Source organism: Sturnira hondurensis, unplaced genomic scaffold, assembly GCF_014824575.4.
Source record: "Sturnira hondurensis isolate 20B ecotype Veracruz unplaced genomic scaffold, ASM1482457v3 Scaffold0021354, whole genome shotgun sequence".
Taxonomy (NCBI): domain Eukaryota; kingdom Metazoa; phylum Chordata; class Mammalia; order Chiroptera; family Phyllostomidae; genus Sturnira; species Sturnira hondurensis.
Genome location: NW_028093985.1, coordinates 3425187 through 3443264, shown reverse-complemented (window position 1 = coordinate 3443264; position 18078 = coordinate 3425187). Strand labels below are relative to the sequence as shown.

General features: G+C 33.0%; 1 protein-coding gene across 1 annotated transcript in view; it reads right to left on the bottom strand.

Moving 5' to 3' along the window:
* The window catches only part of POLK (DNA polymerase kappa), a 72245-nt gene that overhangs the window by 42260 nt on the left and 11907 nt on the right, over positions 1-18078 (bottom strand). Inside the window, exon 2 of the mRNA XM_037032286.1 lies at positions 1957-2127. Within this exon, the coding sequence (XP_036888181.1) occupies positions 1957-2091 (135 nt within the window). The 5' untranslated portion in view covers positions 2092-2127. The remainder of the gene's footprint in view (positions 1-1956; positions 2128-18078) is intronic.

Genomic DNA, 18078 nt, shown 5'->3' with positions numbered 1-18078 from the left:
TGGATTCATCACTGGTCTGTGAACCAAAGGGTGGCCGGTTTGATTCCCTGTCAGGACACATGCCTGGGTTGCGGGCCAGGTTCCCAGTTGTGGGTGTGTGAGAGGCAACCACACACTGATGTTTCCCTCCTCTTTCTCCCTCTCCTTCCTCTCTCTCTAAAAATCAATAAATAAAATCTTTTTAAAAATTTCATGGTAAAAATTTCAAAGAAGCCGCAAACAGAAAAATAGATTAGTACAATAAACACACATATAAAATTTTCACTGAGATTTAACAATTAATATTTTACCATGCTACCTTCATTGATTTTTTAAAAGTGAACTGTTTTAAAGTACATTACAGATTTAATAACATTTAGCTATTCTATACAGTATTTTCGTATGCATTTTTAAAAATAAGGCCATTTCCCCACATAATCATAACATTTTTATAACTAATAAAATGAACAATGATTCATGAATATATTGTAGTACTTTCTCCTTATTCAAATGCTCCTAACTGTTTCAAATGTATTGGTTTAAGTCAGGATCCAATAGAGGTCAATCTGTTATATTTGCTTATTTCATCTCGTAATTCTTTTACTTTTAAAATTGTGTCTCTACATTTTATATTCTTAAATTATTCTTCCATCAACTTTTTATTTTGGAATTTCTAAATCTTGAAAAGTTGAAAAAATGGTACAATGAACACGTACATGTCCTCTTTTAGATGTAACAAGAGTTACTATCCTGCTGCATTTGACTGCTCCCCTAAGTCCTAAGTGTGCGTGTGCACATGTGCACACACAGATGACCTTTCTCCCACTTTTGACTAAACCACTTGGAGGAAGCTGCTGTGAATATCAGCATGCATTTACTGGGAAAGGGGATATTCTCTTACATATTTATACCTTTCTGCATGTATGTTCCGTAACACATGAATGACACCCAAAATGTGGGAGGAGAACTATTAAAGAATTCTTTCATGATCTTCGAGAAAACCATATGTAGTTGACAAATTCAAGTACATAAAAAGAAGCAAACATAATACTTTTGCCCAGGAGAAACTACCATAAGTAAAATAAAAAAGTAAATGATAATAAAAATAAACACTAATCTGATGGAAAACTACGCCAAGACTAAAAAAAGCAGTTCATAAAAAAAGAAATACAAATAGCTTAAAGAAATAAAATACAAAATACAAATACAAAGATGTGCAATCTCACTTTTCAAAGGAGAAGTACAAATTCATTGATTGATTTGATATATACAAAAGTTTTGCTACCATTGACTAACAAAAGTTTCATAACACAGTGTTGGCATGTTTGTGGCATGATGACACATACTCTCATATATCAGCAGTGGAAATGTAAACTGAGACAACCACAACAGAGGACAGCTGGGCAATTCATAAAAACTGCGCATGCATATACCCGCTAGTGCTATCTGCATTCGGTGGAACAAGTTCACTCCTGGGACTCTTGCCTATAGCTTTACTCGCACGTATGTAAAGTTATAAAATACACGGTTAATCACTGTAGTATTGTTTGTAAAAACAAAAGACTGGAAATGACGTATGTCCATCAATCAAGATTCTGACTGGTTCAATAAATTATATCCACACATGTAGCATAAAAAAAGAATGAAGATCTTTAATTCTTCAGAAAGATCTTCAGAAAGACCTTCAAGTTATATTAAATCAAACAAAAATAAAAAAACTCAACGATTATAGTATTCTACTGGAATTTTTAAAAGAGTAAAAAATGCATGTTATTTTGCTTTTAGATACATAATTATGTACACATGAAGTAGAAGACTGAATGGCAAGAGCAATAGACTAGAAAAGAGATTATTCATATTTTTTGTAGCTTAACTGTTTTAAAATATTAAAAATCACAATAAAAAGGATGCTTAAAACTTACTGATTTTCAATAAAAGTTACTAAATTAAAGATATGGAAAGAAACAAGAAACTTACCTTTGTGGCTTCCATTATAATTTTGTTTATTTTCTCTTTATCCAATCCTTCCATCCCAGCTTTGTTATCATTAAGTCCCATCCTAAGCAGAAGGTCGTCTTCGCGACTGTCATTCTTTTCTTTTGTGCTGTCCATTGTGTAGACTTAACATTAAATGGCTTTTTTTATTACCTGAAAAAGCATACAAAACAAAAACTGCTTTTCAAAGCATTGGGAATGGGAGGGAGGTGGACACTTACAAGTTAAAATAATATAGAAATCAGCAAAACATAAAAATGATTGTTAAGAATTTTTAGCTACTGAGAAATTATTATTCAGCGTTTAAAATTACTATTCCAAGATTATTGTACTGTTGGAGAGAAACAAGGCATTAACATTTCCTGCAAACTCTGTACCAACCACTACGCTTGGTGCTTTACACTTGAACCTCACACAGCAACCCAGAAAAGTAAGTATTATCCTCAATATCCAGAGAAAAGAAACCTAAGACTTAGAACATGTCTACTGACACAAATTTGCTAGTAGGTGACAACTTCTGTGTTGAAACCCAGGATGAGTTTCCCCGTACGTTTTCCCTATGTTAATACACTGTACAGGAAACAAATCTAAAACAATACTTCCTCTACTAAATATGTTTGGTTAATAGCATTTATCACCTACTGTATGCAGAGCTCCATTCTTATGGCAGTGAAAAAATATGGAAAAAATAATAATCTATTCACTTTCAAGAAATTACATTTTACAATGTTATATCACTTTAAGGTTGAGAAGAATCCTTTCAAATAATAATTCTTTAATATCTTTATATACTTCTCTATAATTTACCTTCATATATATTAACTTTAAAATTTATTTATAATAACCATTCAAAATACATTTGCATGTTAGGAACAAAGAAATTGGAATTACAGGAAGGTTAAATGAATTGCCCGTTATAATTCTGCTAATGAGCAAAAGAATTGTGATTTGAATCCAAATCTTCTTACTCAAAAGTATATTGAAGCTGCCATAACATCCCAGCTGCCTCTAATTTGAGGTTCACTTACGCTATAAATAAATAACCAGGTGAACAGCTGCCATGAATCCACAACAAATTATGTCAGTGATTTCTTATTTACATAATTTAGAGCTCATTTACTTTCATCTAGTTAACAGCCATCACCATACATAAATTTTTTTTCTTGTGATGAGAACTTTTAAGATCTATTCTCTTAGCAACTTTTAAATATGCAATACAGTATTATTAACTATAGTCACCATGCTGTACATTACATCTTCATGACTTAATTTATTTTAAAACTCAAAGTTTTTACCTTTTCACTCAAAGTTTTTACCTTTTCACCACCTTTACCCATTTCACTCCTGTTTTACTCTCAATCACCAATCTGTTTTCTGTATCTACGAATTTAGTTTTTTTTTTTTAAAGATACCACATAAAAGTGAAATCATGTAGTATTTTTCTTTCTTTCTTTGACTCATTTCATTTGGTATAATGCCGGTAAGAGGACATTTTCTCAATGTTGCTTCCATTTTTGGTACCAGCAAAGAATGAAAAAAATTATGAAAGGGAATTTGAATACTGTGATTATTAATGATAGTTACATTAGAAAAAAATAGTGCACATCAAGGTAGTTCTCAAACTTTGGTGTACATTAGACCCACCTGGAGAAATTCTAAAACTCTTGATACCCATCTCGTATCTCATACCACATACATCAGAGGTCTAGGAGTATGAGCCAAATACCTGTATTTTTAAGAGATGCCCAGGTAATTCCAACATTCCTCAAAGTACAGAAACCACCAGTGACATAGTTTCTCAGTGCCCAAGGAAAAAGGAGTTAGTTTTCTGTTTTTATCATTTGAATTTTTTCTCTTCAACTATCACCTTCAGCCTACTATTACCTGATATTTTGCCTTATGCTTTAGTAACCCAAATACTTGTCATTTTCTAGTAAAACAGGTAAATGTAATTCATTCATAATTTCCCCAAACCAACACTACCAAAGAGTGAAGAAGCTAAATGCAGACATCTGCATTTAAGATGCCTTGTCCTTTAAATGATGAAAGGAAAACAAACACTTAATGAATGCTTACTACTTCACAACTTCACATATGGTATACTGTTAGGCCAAAAACTCTGAGAAGAATTGAATTTGGTTCTCAATTAGGTCAGAAGAAGTGGGCCATCAGCAATACTGGCAATAGGAAAAGTTGTGATAGAGTTAGTTTTCAGCTACCATCCTGTCCCATGGATGCCCAGATACCAGCCAATTTATGTCCCGTTTCACGGGTACGGTCTTACCATCACCTACAGGCTAAGACCTCCAAGTTTGAAGATCCAATCCAAATGCACATCTGACATCTCAAGTGTAGTATGTCCAAAACTGATCTTTTCATATCCCTCCATCCCCGAGACCAGATTCAATTGCAGCCTTCCTCAGCTCAGTTGAAGGCAAATCTTAATTCCTTCCCATTGCTCATGCAAATAAGCTTGTAGTCATTCTTGACCCCACTCTTTCTAGTACATCCCACATCAAAACTGTCAGGAAATCCTGTGGGCTCTGCTTTCAAAATGTGCCCTGAATTTAACCACTTCTCTTTATTTTCACTCTAGTCTGAATTGCCATTATTATCTCTTCCCTGGATTATTACAATAGCCTCTTAAATAGTCTCTTGTTTCTGCCCTTTTCCTCCTACTGTCAATTATCAATATAGTAGCCCAAATGATTCTTTTAAATCACAAATTAGGCCACGTTACTCCTCTGCTAAAAACTATACAGTGATACCTCATTTCACTGTAGAATAATCCAGCCTTTAATTATCTGGATCCCAGTTTCTTGTTTCCTGTCTACACTCCTACTCAGTTTATATCATTTCTCAATCCAAGGTCACATAATCACATTAAAAGATTGGAAGAAAAACTGCTTTTTAAATTATTAACTTATTAAGTTAATAATTTAAAAATATTTGTAGTTTTTCCTTATTTCAACATTAAATATGTAAGGAGGTCAAGTATATGAGCTTAACCTCCAATTTTATAACTTTTTTTCCTAAAATATTTAATGGTTAAATTGTTTTTTAAGCTTTTAGGACTTGTATGAGAAAATAAGAATATTTTGGATTTAAATAATAGAATGTTTGCTAGGCTCCATTAATATTCAAAAGATTCTAGTTTATACTTATTCTTTGGGAAATTAAGTTGTTTTGTTAAATTTAATTTCTTTAATTACATACTTCTCAATTATATATAAATCTAATAAAAATTATTCTTCTGTAATAAACTACAGACTAAGTTTTAGTATACTTGGGTCCCTATCAGTTCCTTTTGGTATTTTCATTCATGTCATTGTGGTGAGCCTGTTTTCTGTTTTTATTATTTAGTATTTCTGGTATCTACAAATTTCTAAAATACCTCATTAGTCATAGTTACGTCTTTTCTTCCCATTAGTTCTTACTGAGTTTCTTTATCTAGACATATGTAAATTGAAAGTGAGAGCTTCTAGCAGAGAGGATCACATAACTCCACAAAGTTGAAGATTTTCCATATTTTTCTGGGATGTGAGATTTGCTACTACAAGTGGCATTAGAAAGGCAGCATGTAAAGTCAGTGATTAGTATGGTGTTTGCTATAAGATAAACTCACTAAATAGTTGTTAGTAAGTTAAGCAAATTTTCAAAGCTGTGAAAAATCACTTGCCTTACTTTCTTCCCTTTAAGATAAAGAGACTATATAAGGTAACAGGGTACACTGTAAGTAAGCATCCTTGAAAAAATGTCAAAGTTCACAGAGCATACAAATGAATTTTGTTTTGCTTCCAAAAAAATATCTGTCCTATGATTACTACGCACTATCACATATAAAGTCCCCAAATCTATGAATGAATATAACTGTGACTTTATAAACAAAAATTTTTTTGAAAAATAAAATTGTCAAACATTTTTACAGCTTGGTATTACAGAATAACCGGTTGCACAACTCGAAGGAAAGAACTCCGGGTTCTTGTGGTTAAGCATATTGTTTAAAAGCACATTTTCTCTGGAAATATTCAAATTCTTCCCAGGCTGAATCTACCACTGACTATTCAGGTTAGCACTTAAAAAACATAAGGACAACCAATATATTTGGTGGTAATAAGGATCTGGAAGGTAATGGAAAATTAGGATTTTTCAAAAGAAATTCTAATGAAGTTTTTGTGTGCTAGGGTCCCACCTATCTATTTAAAAAAGCACACAAAAATCTGTGTACGCCATTTCACAAGCACTAAGCATATCGACCAAAGTCACCTAGAATTAATGTATCAGAAAAGATGCAAAATATACTAACAAGAGAAAAAGAGGGAATGGAGCCGAAAAAGAAAGAAGACGGTAAAGAAGAGAAGGAAACACTAAACTTAGGGAAGTTCCTAAGTAGAGCTTGCTTCCCATTTCTTATACACTATAAGTAACCAAACCCAATAATCCCCCAGAAAAAATCCCTGTATGTTTTAAGAACAAAAATTATTTTTAAACCCTCTGAATGTTCACACATTTCATGTTTGTTTGAACAAATTACACACCCAGCACAAAACTTCAGACTGTGATTATATTTTCTTTTTACTATCTAAATTTGAACACAATAAAGAGTACTACCTTAATTTTAAAGTAGTAATTTTCAAAAGTCTGGCTTAAAAATGTCTTTTTGCAGTTTCATTTCTTATACACTTTTTAATTTTCAAGAAAATAAAATCACAAGCCCAAGACTTTAACAGATTATGTTCAATGCTTCTCTCCAATTATTTCATGCAAACATATATGCATATACACTCTCAAACCACGTACCCACCATTCTTACATGATAGGAACAAGCATATTTTTTACCTTCAGCTTTTACTAACTTTACAAAATAAGATGTACAAAAATTTCAGAATTACTTCAAAGCGGATGATTTGAAAGATTTTAAAAATGTGCATGTATGACTGAGAGAAATAAGTAAAATATTGTAACCCCACAGATCCAAACCAAGGACATGTAAGCTAAAAGAAAACTCAAGTTTTCACCAAGGACATAAAAACTACTGTGTAGTAGAGACCGATACACATGTTTTTTTTTTCAGGTGCCCTTTTCCTTCCTGTGTTTTCTATTCATTTAACTTATTCCAAAAAAGAATGGGCAGAGGCAGTCCAAAAACCTACACTCTACCTAATCTCAGAGACATATAAAATGCACTCTTATAGAATAATAAATTGAAACTATTTGTTTCTTTAGCACAGAACGGAAAGTATCCTGACACAAAACACATTAACTAAAGTGTCAATTCAAAGGTAAATTACCCAAAGTGAAGTTCCTATTTTGATGATGACTTGATTATTTTGTAAAAAGTCTGGCAGGTTCTTTAACAATGAAAACTTTGTTTATACTCAGAAATAAACACACTCAAGATATTTAACAACTGTGAAAAACTAAATAAATATCTTATAGAGGTTGATTGTTTCTGGGATGTTGATTCATTAACACGAAGGAGTTAGGCTGAGGTTCTTTCTTTGGTACTAGAGCAAGTCAGCAAAAAACCAGCAGTGATAACCTACAGACTAATTTTGTTTTAGTTGAAGTGTTATAGTAAAGTGCACAATGCTTAGAAGATATCTCAATGCACATTCTTAATAAAAGGAGGAAAGGGTTCTTTTGCAGGGGTGTCAGAACTCATTTTCACGGGGGCCACATCAGCTTCATGGTTACCTTCCAAGGGCCGAATGTAATTTTAGGACTGTATAAATGTAACTACTCCTTAACGAGGGGCAAGGAGCTCGGCAGTGCCACCAGGTAGAAACAAGGTGCCGCGCCAGGTAAAACAAGGTGGAGGGCCGGGTTTGGTCTGCTGGCCTTGTGTTTATCACCTGTGTTCTGTAGCATAGTACCTTTTTAGATAAGGTAATAATTTTTTTTAATTTAAAATTTTATTGGTTCTAGAGGGAGAGGGAGGAAGAGAGGGGAAAGAGAAAGAAAAAGAAAGAGAGAGAGATTTGTTGTTCCACTTATGTATGCACTCATTGGCTGATTCTTACATGGGCCCTCACCTGGGAGGGCACCTGCAACCTTGGGGTATCTGGACAATGCTGTACCCAACTGAGCTACCCAGCCAGAGCCAGTATAGTAATAATTTTTTACATTTTACACAAATGTCACCATTTTAATATAAAATTACATAAAAAGCCAGGATAATAAGATAGGGTTATACTACTACTGGAAAATTGAACCATTATACTCTTTATCACTATAATGTATTGTGTTCTACATTATTGGAAGGAAAGTATTTAAAAAATAAATTTAATAAATTATACAGAAAGAGTTGTACAAGATATTATTTTATTTTTCTATCCTGGAAAAATGATCCTTTCAATTACCCTCTCTGACAAACTGCTCCAGTTTTTATGAATTTTAATCTTGACATTATTTCTTGAGTCACTGCTGATTTCTTACAGTTCCAATAGTCTATGGCAGGAGTTTAAAGCACTTTCACAACCTAACTCTTGGCAAATGAAATCTTAAGTAAAACCTCAAACTTTTCCTTAAATCTTTGTTCTAAGAATGCTGTGGCGCTCTTCTACAATTTCTTTGTATATGTTCTATCACTAATGTAAAAGCATAAATACATAGCCTACAGAAAAGGGAAAGTTAACAGTAACCTTCATTTCTTTGATTTTCCTAATTCCTTAGAAATATTTATTGAACACTGATATACAATACATTGAAATTGTTACCAACTCCAAGACTGCATTAATAGTTTCCAGATAACTTATTTACTATTGATGACTTTTGAAAAGTGGTGTGCATAGAAGTCAAGCTCTGAAAATCATTACTGTTGTTTTTTTTTTTACTGATTTTATCAATTCCTGAAAACCAGAAACAAAAAATTAAACATCCAGAAAATAGTACTCCAAAATTTGTGAAGCATGGGGAAAAAAATCAAAGCAAAACAAAACACAGCAGCAAGAAGTTGTGATTTTGGAGTGATTGAGCCAAAACAATTTAAAACACACCCACATACCGTCCCTCTGGTTTAGTTAATCAAAAGTCCACAATAATCTGACTTTTTAAAAATCAAACACTGTTAAAGGACTTTGGTTTTAAAACATTTACAACCCATTTACCAACTATTATTAACACTGTTATGAAAATATACTTAAACAGATATGATATAGAAGAGCATCTGGTAACAAAACAACATCTGGAATTTACATTAAATTAGCAAAAATATTATTCTCAATTGATGAGAGGATCTTCCCTCTTCCCAGGGCTATAGGCTATAACTGGGGGGGGGGGGGAAGGTAATAATGATTTGTATTTAGTGATATTTGTCTTAAAGTTTCAAATAACATTAAAGGAAGGTTTGTAAAAGGAAGCATTGGGTTTAAAAAACTTGCAAAACACTGAGCTAGAATAATTCATTAAACCATCATCTATTACACAATAAATAATTTATGTAGCTCAAGAGAACTATTAACTCATAAAAGGAAAAGCAGTCCAGATTTACTGATATCTATTTTTTCCTTAATGAGAGCTAAATATGCTAACTGCTTATTTTAACCCACAGAAGACTTAATGAAGAGTTCACTTGCAGGAGGCATTTTGATAGCGTGCAGAGAGTGCATGCTTTGAAGCCAGATAGTTCCTGGTTTTAAATTTAAACTCTGAAACTTAATTAGCTGTGTCTTCTTCATCAATTTATGTGATTTCAAGGTCTATAAATCTTGGTCCCCTGGTCTGGAACACTTACTTTCCAGGGTTGTTGAGGGTTAAATGTTTAATATGTAAAAGCCCTAGCACAGTAAACACACAGTAAGCATGCAAGAATGTGGATTCTCTCCTCTCACTTTCATGCTGATCTACTTCTCCAAAATGTGACTAAGAAGCCTACAGGGCTGGCTGCAAACAAGGGCATGTAATTGAGAAGTAATAGAAAAACAAGAAAAATCAGCATTCCTAAATAAATGACAAGGGAAAAAAAGTCACCCACCACCAGCACATACTCAAAATGTTAGGCGAAACTTAAAGGGAGTCAGAAGGAACAAATAACCTGCCACACTCCCCACCCCTCACTATGGCCATCTCAGAGCTCGTGGAACTCAGGAAACCAAGAGAGTATTTTTCATGGCTCTAAGGCTTTACTATTGACATGATAATAAAATTCAAAGCAAGTATCAAGCAGTTATATTAGTTTACTTCAAGTCAATGAATGCAGTATAAAGGAAACCAAGTCTTCACAAACACATGGAATTTTGCCATTAGTATCTAATGTTGAGTTTGATTTCATAATGCTTAACTAAACTATATGGATGCAGTGACATAATGCGTTTGGCATGACTGATTTAAACTGTCTAGAATATATGCAGAAATACTTTACATTATTGAAACTTGGCAAAGATATGTATTTTCAATGTAAAAATCAAATTAATATAAGAATAAATTAAGTTCTCAAAGTTTTCAATTAAATCTCAGAATAGCCCCAAGAAAATTTCTAGAACTCTAGTTTAGACTGTGCATATTAAAAAAATGTAAAGACCTGACAAATGCTTATATTAACAGATCATTTTGACCCCTTAATCTAAAAATGCATTTGGTATTATTTAACCTTCACAGGAAAGATCATCTCTGTGTATGGAAAACACCATACTTTTCTTAAAAATCAGAAAATGAATCCCATACCTTGGTTTCCTTGGGAGACTTTGCTTTTTGATTTTCATTACAATATTAACCTTCCTGACCAGGCCTCCAGGGTCAGGAGTCAAGTAGACTAAAAAGGACATCCATTTATTTCAACAGAGATTAGACAAAGATAGCTTATTACCTCCTTTACTAAAAAGGTTTAGAGCTAAGAATAATAGCAACCTAGTTTTGGGATTTAAAATCTGGCTTCTTGCTATGTGACTATAATTTCTAAAAGGTTAAAATAAAGCATTACTCTATATTGAAGTAAGATCTTCAATTGATCAGATTTCAGAATTTTAAACAATACTGGTATTAGCACATTTACAAAACTAAGTTCATCTTTTTTTTTCATCCTCACCTGAAGACAGGCTTACTGATTTTAGAGAGACAGAGATAAAACACTGATATGAGAGAGAAACATTGATCAGCTGCTTCTCCTGCATGCTCCAACTGGGGCCTGAACCTGCAACCTAGGCATATGCCCTGACAGGGAATCAAATCGGCATCCTTCTGGTTTATGGGATGATGCTCTAACCAAATGAGACACAACGGTCCGGCCTGAAACCTAAGTTAATTTTAATCTTTTTGCCAAAACCATGTGCCCAATGCCAGTAAATTGTTATAATTAACTCTGACCCTGTTATTAAATCTGCACATAGTTTAGCATTATGAAAATTGATCAAGTGCTGACAGTGGCCTCCAGCCTATAAACCTTTCATTTCTACACTGCCACACGAAAAACACTAAAACACAAAATTTCATCTACAAATGAACTACGCATTTCCTGACACTACTAAAAGAATTACCTTTAATGATACTTACAGATGCCAGGAAAATAAGGTACAGGAACCAAATGCTGATGTGCAATTGACTCACTTCGTACAAACAGAACATAGCAGAAGCAGAAGTGAGGACATTTCATGCCTAAAAATCAGTTATAGAAGCACATGACTTCCATCTTTGAAGCTCTCAGTCTTACTTGATTACTCATCTGAGGAAGCCAGCTGTTTGGTAGTGGATCCTCCTCCAGTCAAGTCTTCAGATAAACCTGGACAAGTCTGACCGCTTCCTCACAAGCTAGAGAACCCCAGCTAAGCAAAGCTGGGATCCTTGGTCCACCGAAGCTGTGAGACAGTAAATTTTAGCTTACTCTCAAATTCTGTGATTAACTCATCACAGCTCAATGCTGATCCGCAGACCACATTTTAAGTAGCACTACAATAAAACAACTGTACTAAAGATTATTGTTTTCATTTGCATACATGAAATTTAAAACATACTAATAAACGGATCCACTGAACAACTTTTACACCACATGACTATTTTCTCCTAGAATCTGTGAAAGACCAAAATAAGGCAATATTTTTTGCAGTACTTAAGACATCTAAAAGACAGATTTCAAGAGAGCAAATACTGGTACAGTGCTAGGCTACTGAACCTGTTATTCAATAAATGTATGTTGAATGAATGAATGATGGGCAGATTAATAGACACAAAGGAATAAAATTAATGGTATTACCTGTTAAGTATTTTTAATGCAATAACTGTAGAAGTTAACATTTATGCACATTAATCTATTTAATCATAATCGAAGATGAGGAAATTGAGGTGTAGATTTAGCAGACAGCTTAGATAAGGTCATACAAACTAGGGACCGTATTTCAGGTCTGGCTTAAAAACTATCACACTTCCTTATAAACACAAAGAAGCTACAACAGAAAATTAGTGGAATCTTAACAAAAAAGATGAAATAATAGTTGTTTTGTTGACTAATAATGGAAGTAACATAAAAGTGGTATGAACAATAACAGATAAAGTATCATATATCACTGTAATAGGAAGCACAATCTATGTTTAAATTTAGTCTTAAATGATGTCATGACTTTGAGCACTCTCTAATAGCCTAAGTCTTCAAATGAAAATACGAGAGGATGACAAGGAACTCAAATAAAGTTATAAAAATATGCTCATTCAAACTTTTCTAAAAAGCATGACATTTTTAGAGAAACATTTATAGATGAGGTTTCTTGAGTATCCTAAAATGTGAGAAAGATTGCATGGTGAAAAACACACTTGGTGATCAACTGCAGATCTGAAGAGCAATTTCTCCAATAATCATGGCATCTAAAACAAACAGTTCATTTTTACCAGGCATTGCTTTACCTAATAGCATAAATAAAAAGAAGTAACAAGAAAGCCCTATATTTCTGCCTAAAGCAACACAGAAAATAAAGCATTATACTTAAAAAAAAAAGACTTTTTTTCCCTGAAAATGAGAGCTTCTTAAATCTTATCTTTGTACAAGTGAAAGACTTCTCTTTTATAGGACTGTCAGTGGTTTCTTCCTTTCTAAGATACAGCTGAAAAGGCTTAATAAAAACTTTTAAAATAAAAAAGCTTTTCTCTAAAGTTAGAAAAAATGAAACATAAAAATAAAAATTATTAAACATAAAGGTTGGCTGCTTTGCTCAAAACATATATGATGAACAAGAACTAACCTTTCTTTTAAAACTATATCATATGCCAGGCAGGTACTAAACGCTTAAGTAGTATTCTCTCAGTTATTCCTCACGATTACTCACCAATTTAGATATTACCCCAATAAAGTATATGTTAGTAAAATATATAAGGAAATTGCTCCACTGTTTTCTAACTGTTTGTTTTTTCTGTTAAGACCACGATCTTTCAAATTGTTGTTCCCTGTAGGTGATTTTTTTTTTTTTACTGCTTTCAAGTTTTTTCTCTTAATCTTCGATTTTCAACATTTGACCATGATGTGGCTGGCACATCCCTTCCTTCAAAGGGCAGAGCTAGACCAGGTTTCTGTATTTTCCATGAACACTTCACTCCTGCTTCCTCTTCACCAGTCCTTCTAAGAGTTGGAAGGTTTTCTCTGTGCCTAACATGCAGCAGGGCTGCCTTCCTCAACTCCTCCTACTCTCATATTGTGTATATTTTTATGTTTTTCTATTTTTCCAAAATACCTCCAGATAAGGAAGAAAAAGGCTTTCCAAGTCTTCCAAAATTCCCAGTTCCTTTCTCAAGAATGTGACCTACAAAAAGCTGTTTGAATTATGTACCTCTTTTAACTTCTATGTGCGATTTCAAGCACTATACTAATCTTAATCACAATAATTGGGGTCTCATTCCACAAAAACCTAGCAACAATCACTAGAAAGCAGCAAAGGTCTTTCTGAAGAAGCCCATTGTCTCTGGAGTTCTGCAGTATTTCCTTACTGCTCACACCTCTTCACGTGTCTGCCCTAGGGCTAAAGTAAATATCATGTCAGTTATTGATCCCCTTGACTGCATTTGATTTTGGGTGATTCTCTCAGGTTGTGATTTATGAAGTATGATTCTACTGTGAAATGCTTGCTACAGTGGGATCTATATGATAGCCATGCTTCTATGTAAACAAAAATGAAAAATTCTGTTATTTTGGTTACTTCTAACAAAAATGGCCTATTCAGATGTCTCAATGGGCAAATATTATATACTTCACATGTGAATTTTTACATATCTATTTGTTTTACTGTAAAAATTTCACCAGATTAAGCAAAGATAAGTGAACTAGTAATATATTAAGCTATGCTTTAGTCTTTAAAATAAGCTTCTTATTTAGTCAACTTATTATTTTGGAATGAATTACAATGGCTAAGCCTTTCACCTGAGATAGGAAATACCAACTGTCCAGGTTTGGTTATGAAATAAAATTAAGAAATGTAATTATATTAACCCTTGGTGTACCACAAGGATCTATTAGACCCAATTTTAGGTTTTGAGTTTCTTTGAGCAACTTCATTTGCAAGCATTAATGTTTCATATCTTATTTTTTCTTAGAGAGCTTCCAAAAGAACAATATAACAAGTTATTCATTTTCTAACAGACTAAGGTTCACTCTATCTTGCAAAATTTCTATATGGATCTATTTTATCATCCTAGGAATTATGTAATCATTATTCATCAATTGTTTTTAAGAGTTAAGCTCAGAATAAAATGAAATAACAGCATCACCTAGAAGAATGATGTAGTAGTAAAATAAATCATCCTTATGACATCATTCTTGTTTTCTTATTGTGTTTTGCTCATAGTATCAAATCTTTGAAAGAAAATGTAAGAGAAGTATAGAGACACCATTTTTGCAGGGATTTTATGAGGGGTATCTTTTGTTAAACATAGCTGGCAGTTCTGAATTTTTCATATCAGTAAAGAGAAGAAAATTGACAGAAGAGTTTCACATTATTAGACAAATCAGAAGACAAATGCAAAGAGACTAACAGTATTCTAGACTATAATGACAGTGAAACTGACCTTAAATGCAAAATCTCAGACTATGAATTTTCATGGTTCAAATATATTTTCTGAAGCTCAAGAATCAATGAGTAAAACAATGCATTTTTAAGAATAAAAAGTTAATATGGCAATCCCACCCAGTTAGTCATTCAACAGGAAGAATATCACAGAGCACTTTGCAATAAGAACTGGAAATACAGCATTTTGCTAACAGGATGTATGACAGTGTTCTTTCATCCTTTATGAGGTTTGAGCAGTAAAAGTTACTTAAAATAGTTTGTAAGTAAGCAAATGCTTAAGGTAGATGCATATAAAAGGGCATAGGAAGAGAACAAGTGATATAGAAATGAAAGCTTGTTGGGCTTATAATTCTAACTGGTGTTTATATATATAAAAATGAAAGTGCTTTGCAATTATGGAAAATGGTTGCTTTCTCTTTACAAGGTTATGAGATACCAAAGTCTTCAATGTTATTGCATTTTGACAACATAACTGCAAGATAAAAAGGACCATAAGTAATGATAAGCTAGATCTATTAAAGATGCATATAAAGCCCTGGCTGGTGTGGCTCAGTGAGTGGATTGAGTGCTGGCCTATGAACTGAGGGGCTGGTGGTTCAATTCCTGGTCAGGGTGCATGTCTGGGTTGCAGGCTGGGTCCCCATTTGGGGGTGTGCAAGAGGCACATTGTTCCTCCCCCTCTCTAAAATAAATAAAACCTTTTATTTTAAAAGATGCATATTAAATTTGGAACCTTTATTTACAGGATGGATAGTTTCAGGACCATGCATAAAAGTTGATGAGCAGCTAGTTGCTTTAAAGGGACATTACCTATTTTAGGAAAATATGGAATAAAAAATTGAGTTTATTTAAGTTTTGATTGTTATTACAATTTCTAATGAAGTTGTTCACTATCCCTTTGTTACTTCTCAAGATTATTAATAAATTATTCGAAAGTATAAAAAATTAAAGTGATAAATGCCATCATTAAAGTGATAAAGTGATAAATGATTATTTTTCCTAAGTTAAATCAAAACATAACTCCTTTATCAACATTAGACAAGAGGAAAATTGCAATAGTCTCCAGAGATCACTTAAAGTATTTATGGGTAATTAGAACATAAAAAAAAAAACTATAAACCGGCTACCTAATAAGCTATTATTGCAGCTTAAAAATGTATATGGATGCATTTTCCTTTAAGAAAATTGTCAAACTAAAGAAAAACTATGCAACATACTACAATGTAATCTGGCTCTACAGATGCTCAAATGTTTAATCATTTTAGAATACCTTCATGGTTTTTTTAGTCTAAAATCAATTTTATATGTATCAAAAGTACATATTATAAGCCTCTGAGTTTCAAAAGTCTGGACTTGATTATTCACCAACTACAGGCATCCTAACTTCTTGAACTTTTATTTCTTGATATGTAAAATTAAGATAATGTCTATCCTGTAGGATTTTTGTGAACGGTGAACACTAGATGTAACAATCCTAGAACAATGTTTGACATTGGATAGGTCCTTCTTCCTTACAAAAAGCTGTAATAGAATCTGGTTCTTCAGTTTCTCTTTAATTTTTACCATGCTAGTGATTTTAATCCTGGACCTTGTTGATTGCCATTCCTACAGCTTCCCTTCAGTCATCAATGGACTAAACTTATTCCATTCATCTGCAAATATTTCCTGAACACTTCCTATGTGACAAGCAGTTTTAAACCTTTACTTGATCTTTAATAATGTAACTGTTATAAACATTTCAATATTTTTATACACTTAAATATTGCCTATATTCCTAGATGTAAAAATGTTACAATAATGAACCTATGGAAGATGTGGTCTATATCTCATATTTATGGCCCCTCAATTGGCATCATCAATAATATAGCAGATTCTAATGAGGATGAAGATAAATTGTGTAATCATAAACTGTCTGTATTACCATAACAACATGTATTTCTATGACAATAATTGTCAGCATACTTGACTACGAAGAAGAGGATCTGAAATTATAGTAAAAGTGAAACAACGAAAGGGCTGGGAAGTAAAAGAGGAAGCAGAACACATTTACAAAATAGCTACATAAGGATTCTACTAATACTTAAAAATAACACATTGCTTTATACGGTGTAACAAACATGTTAACAAAATAATTTCTCAGTGTAACAGCCAAAGAAGTTAGAAGTTAGAGATTCAAAAGCTTGAGGAAGAAAAAAGGAAGTAAAAACATTTACCATCACAAAGATTCTACTAGTACTTAAAAATAACATATGGCTTTATATAGTATGACTTTATAAAGTATGACATGTTAACAAATAATTTCTCAGTGTAACAGCAAAAGAAGTTAAAAGGTAAGAAATTCAAAAGCTTGGGGAAAAAATGAAAAGAAAATGTGTACATGCGGAGTGGAGGCTAAAATCCCTGTTCATCTATCTGTTTAAAGAATTTTTACTGTTATAGTGAAACCTAGAAAACACTTATCCTTGACACATTTTCCCCTACAAAATCAAATACATGTAAATAAAAGATAATGGAATACAATTTCCATTTTATTTCACAGCAAGAAAGCATATTTCTGCTTGGAGCATGCCTAGCTTGGCTCTCCCTCTGGACAACAGGAAATAGAATAAAAGCGTAGCTCTTTGAATTTATTTTTCTGAAAACATTGTCTTATTGCTGAATGTCAGAACTTTCTGTGGGATACAACACAATCCTAAATAACTATAGGCAGCGCATTAAGGCATCAATTGTCCTTTAGGGAGTTAAATAGTAAAAATCATCACACAAGGGAGTCTAAGATATACATGCAAAGTCATCTGTGGATCAGAATAACAGAGTAAGACCAGGTGGTATGAGCATTATTCAATAATAATAACTGATAATAATTAAAGATTCTTTCAGTCCAAATGGAGTGTTGATGGTTAGAAACAGAACAAAAAAAGCAAGCAATATTGGTCATGCCTACTTCAATATCCATCCCATAAAATGGATAACCTAACTTAGTGCTATTAACCATTGAGAAACGTAATTATTCCCCTCGGAAAAAAACAAAAATATAAGACTGGGATGTACAAAGTCAAGTCTAGATTTGAGACCAGGATATAAATATAAATCACAGGACCTGGGACAATGAGGAGAAAATGAG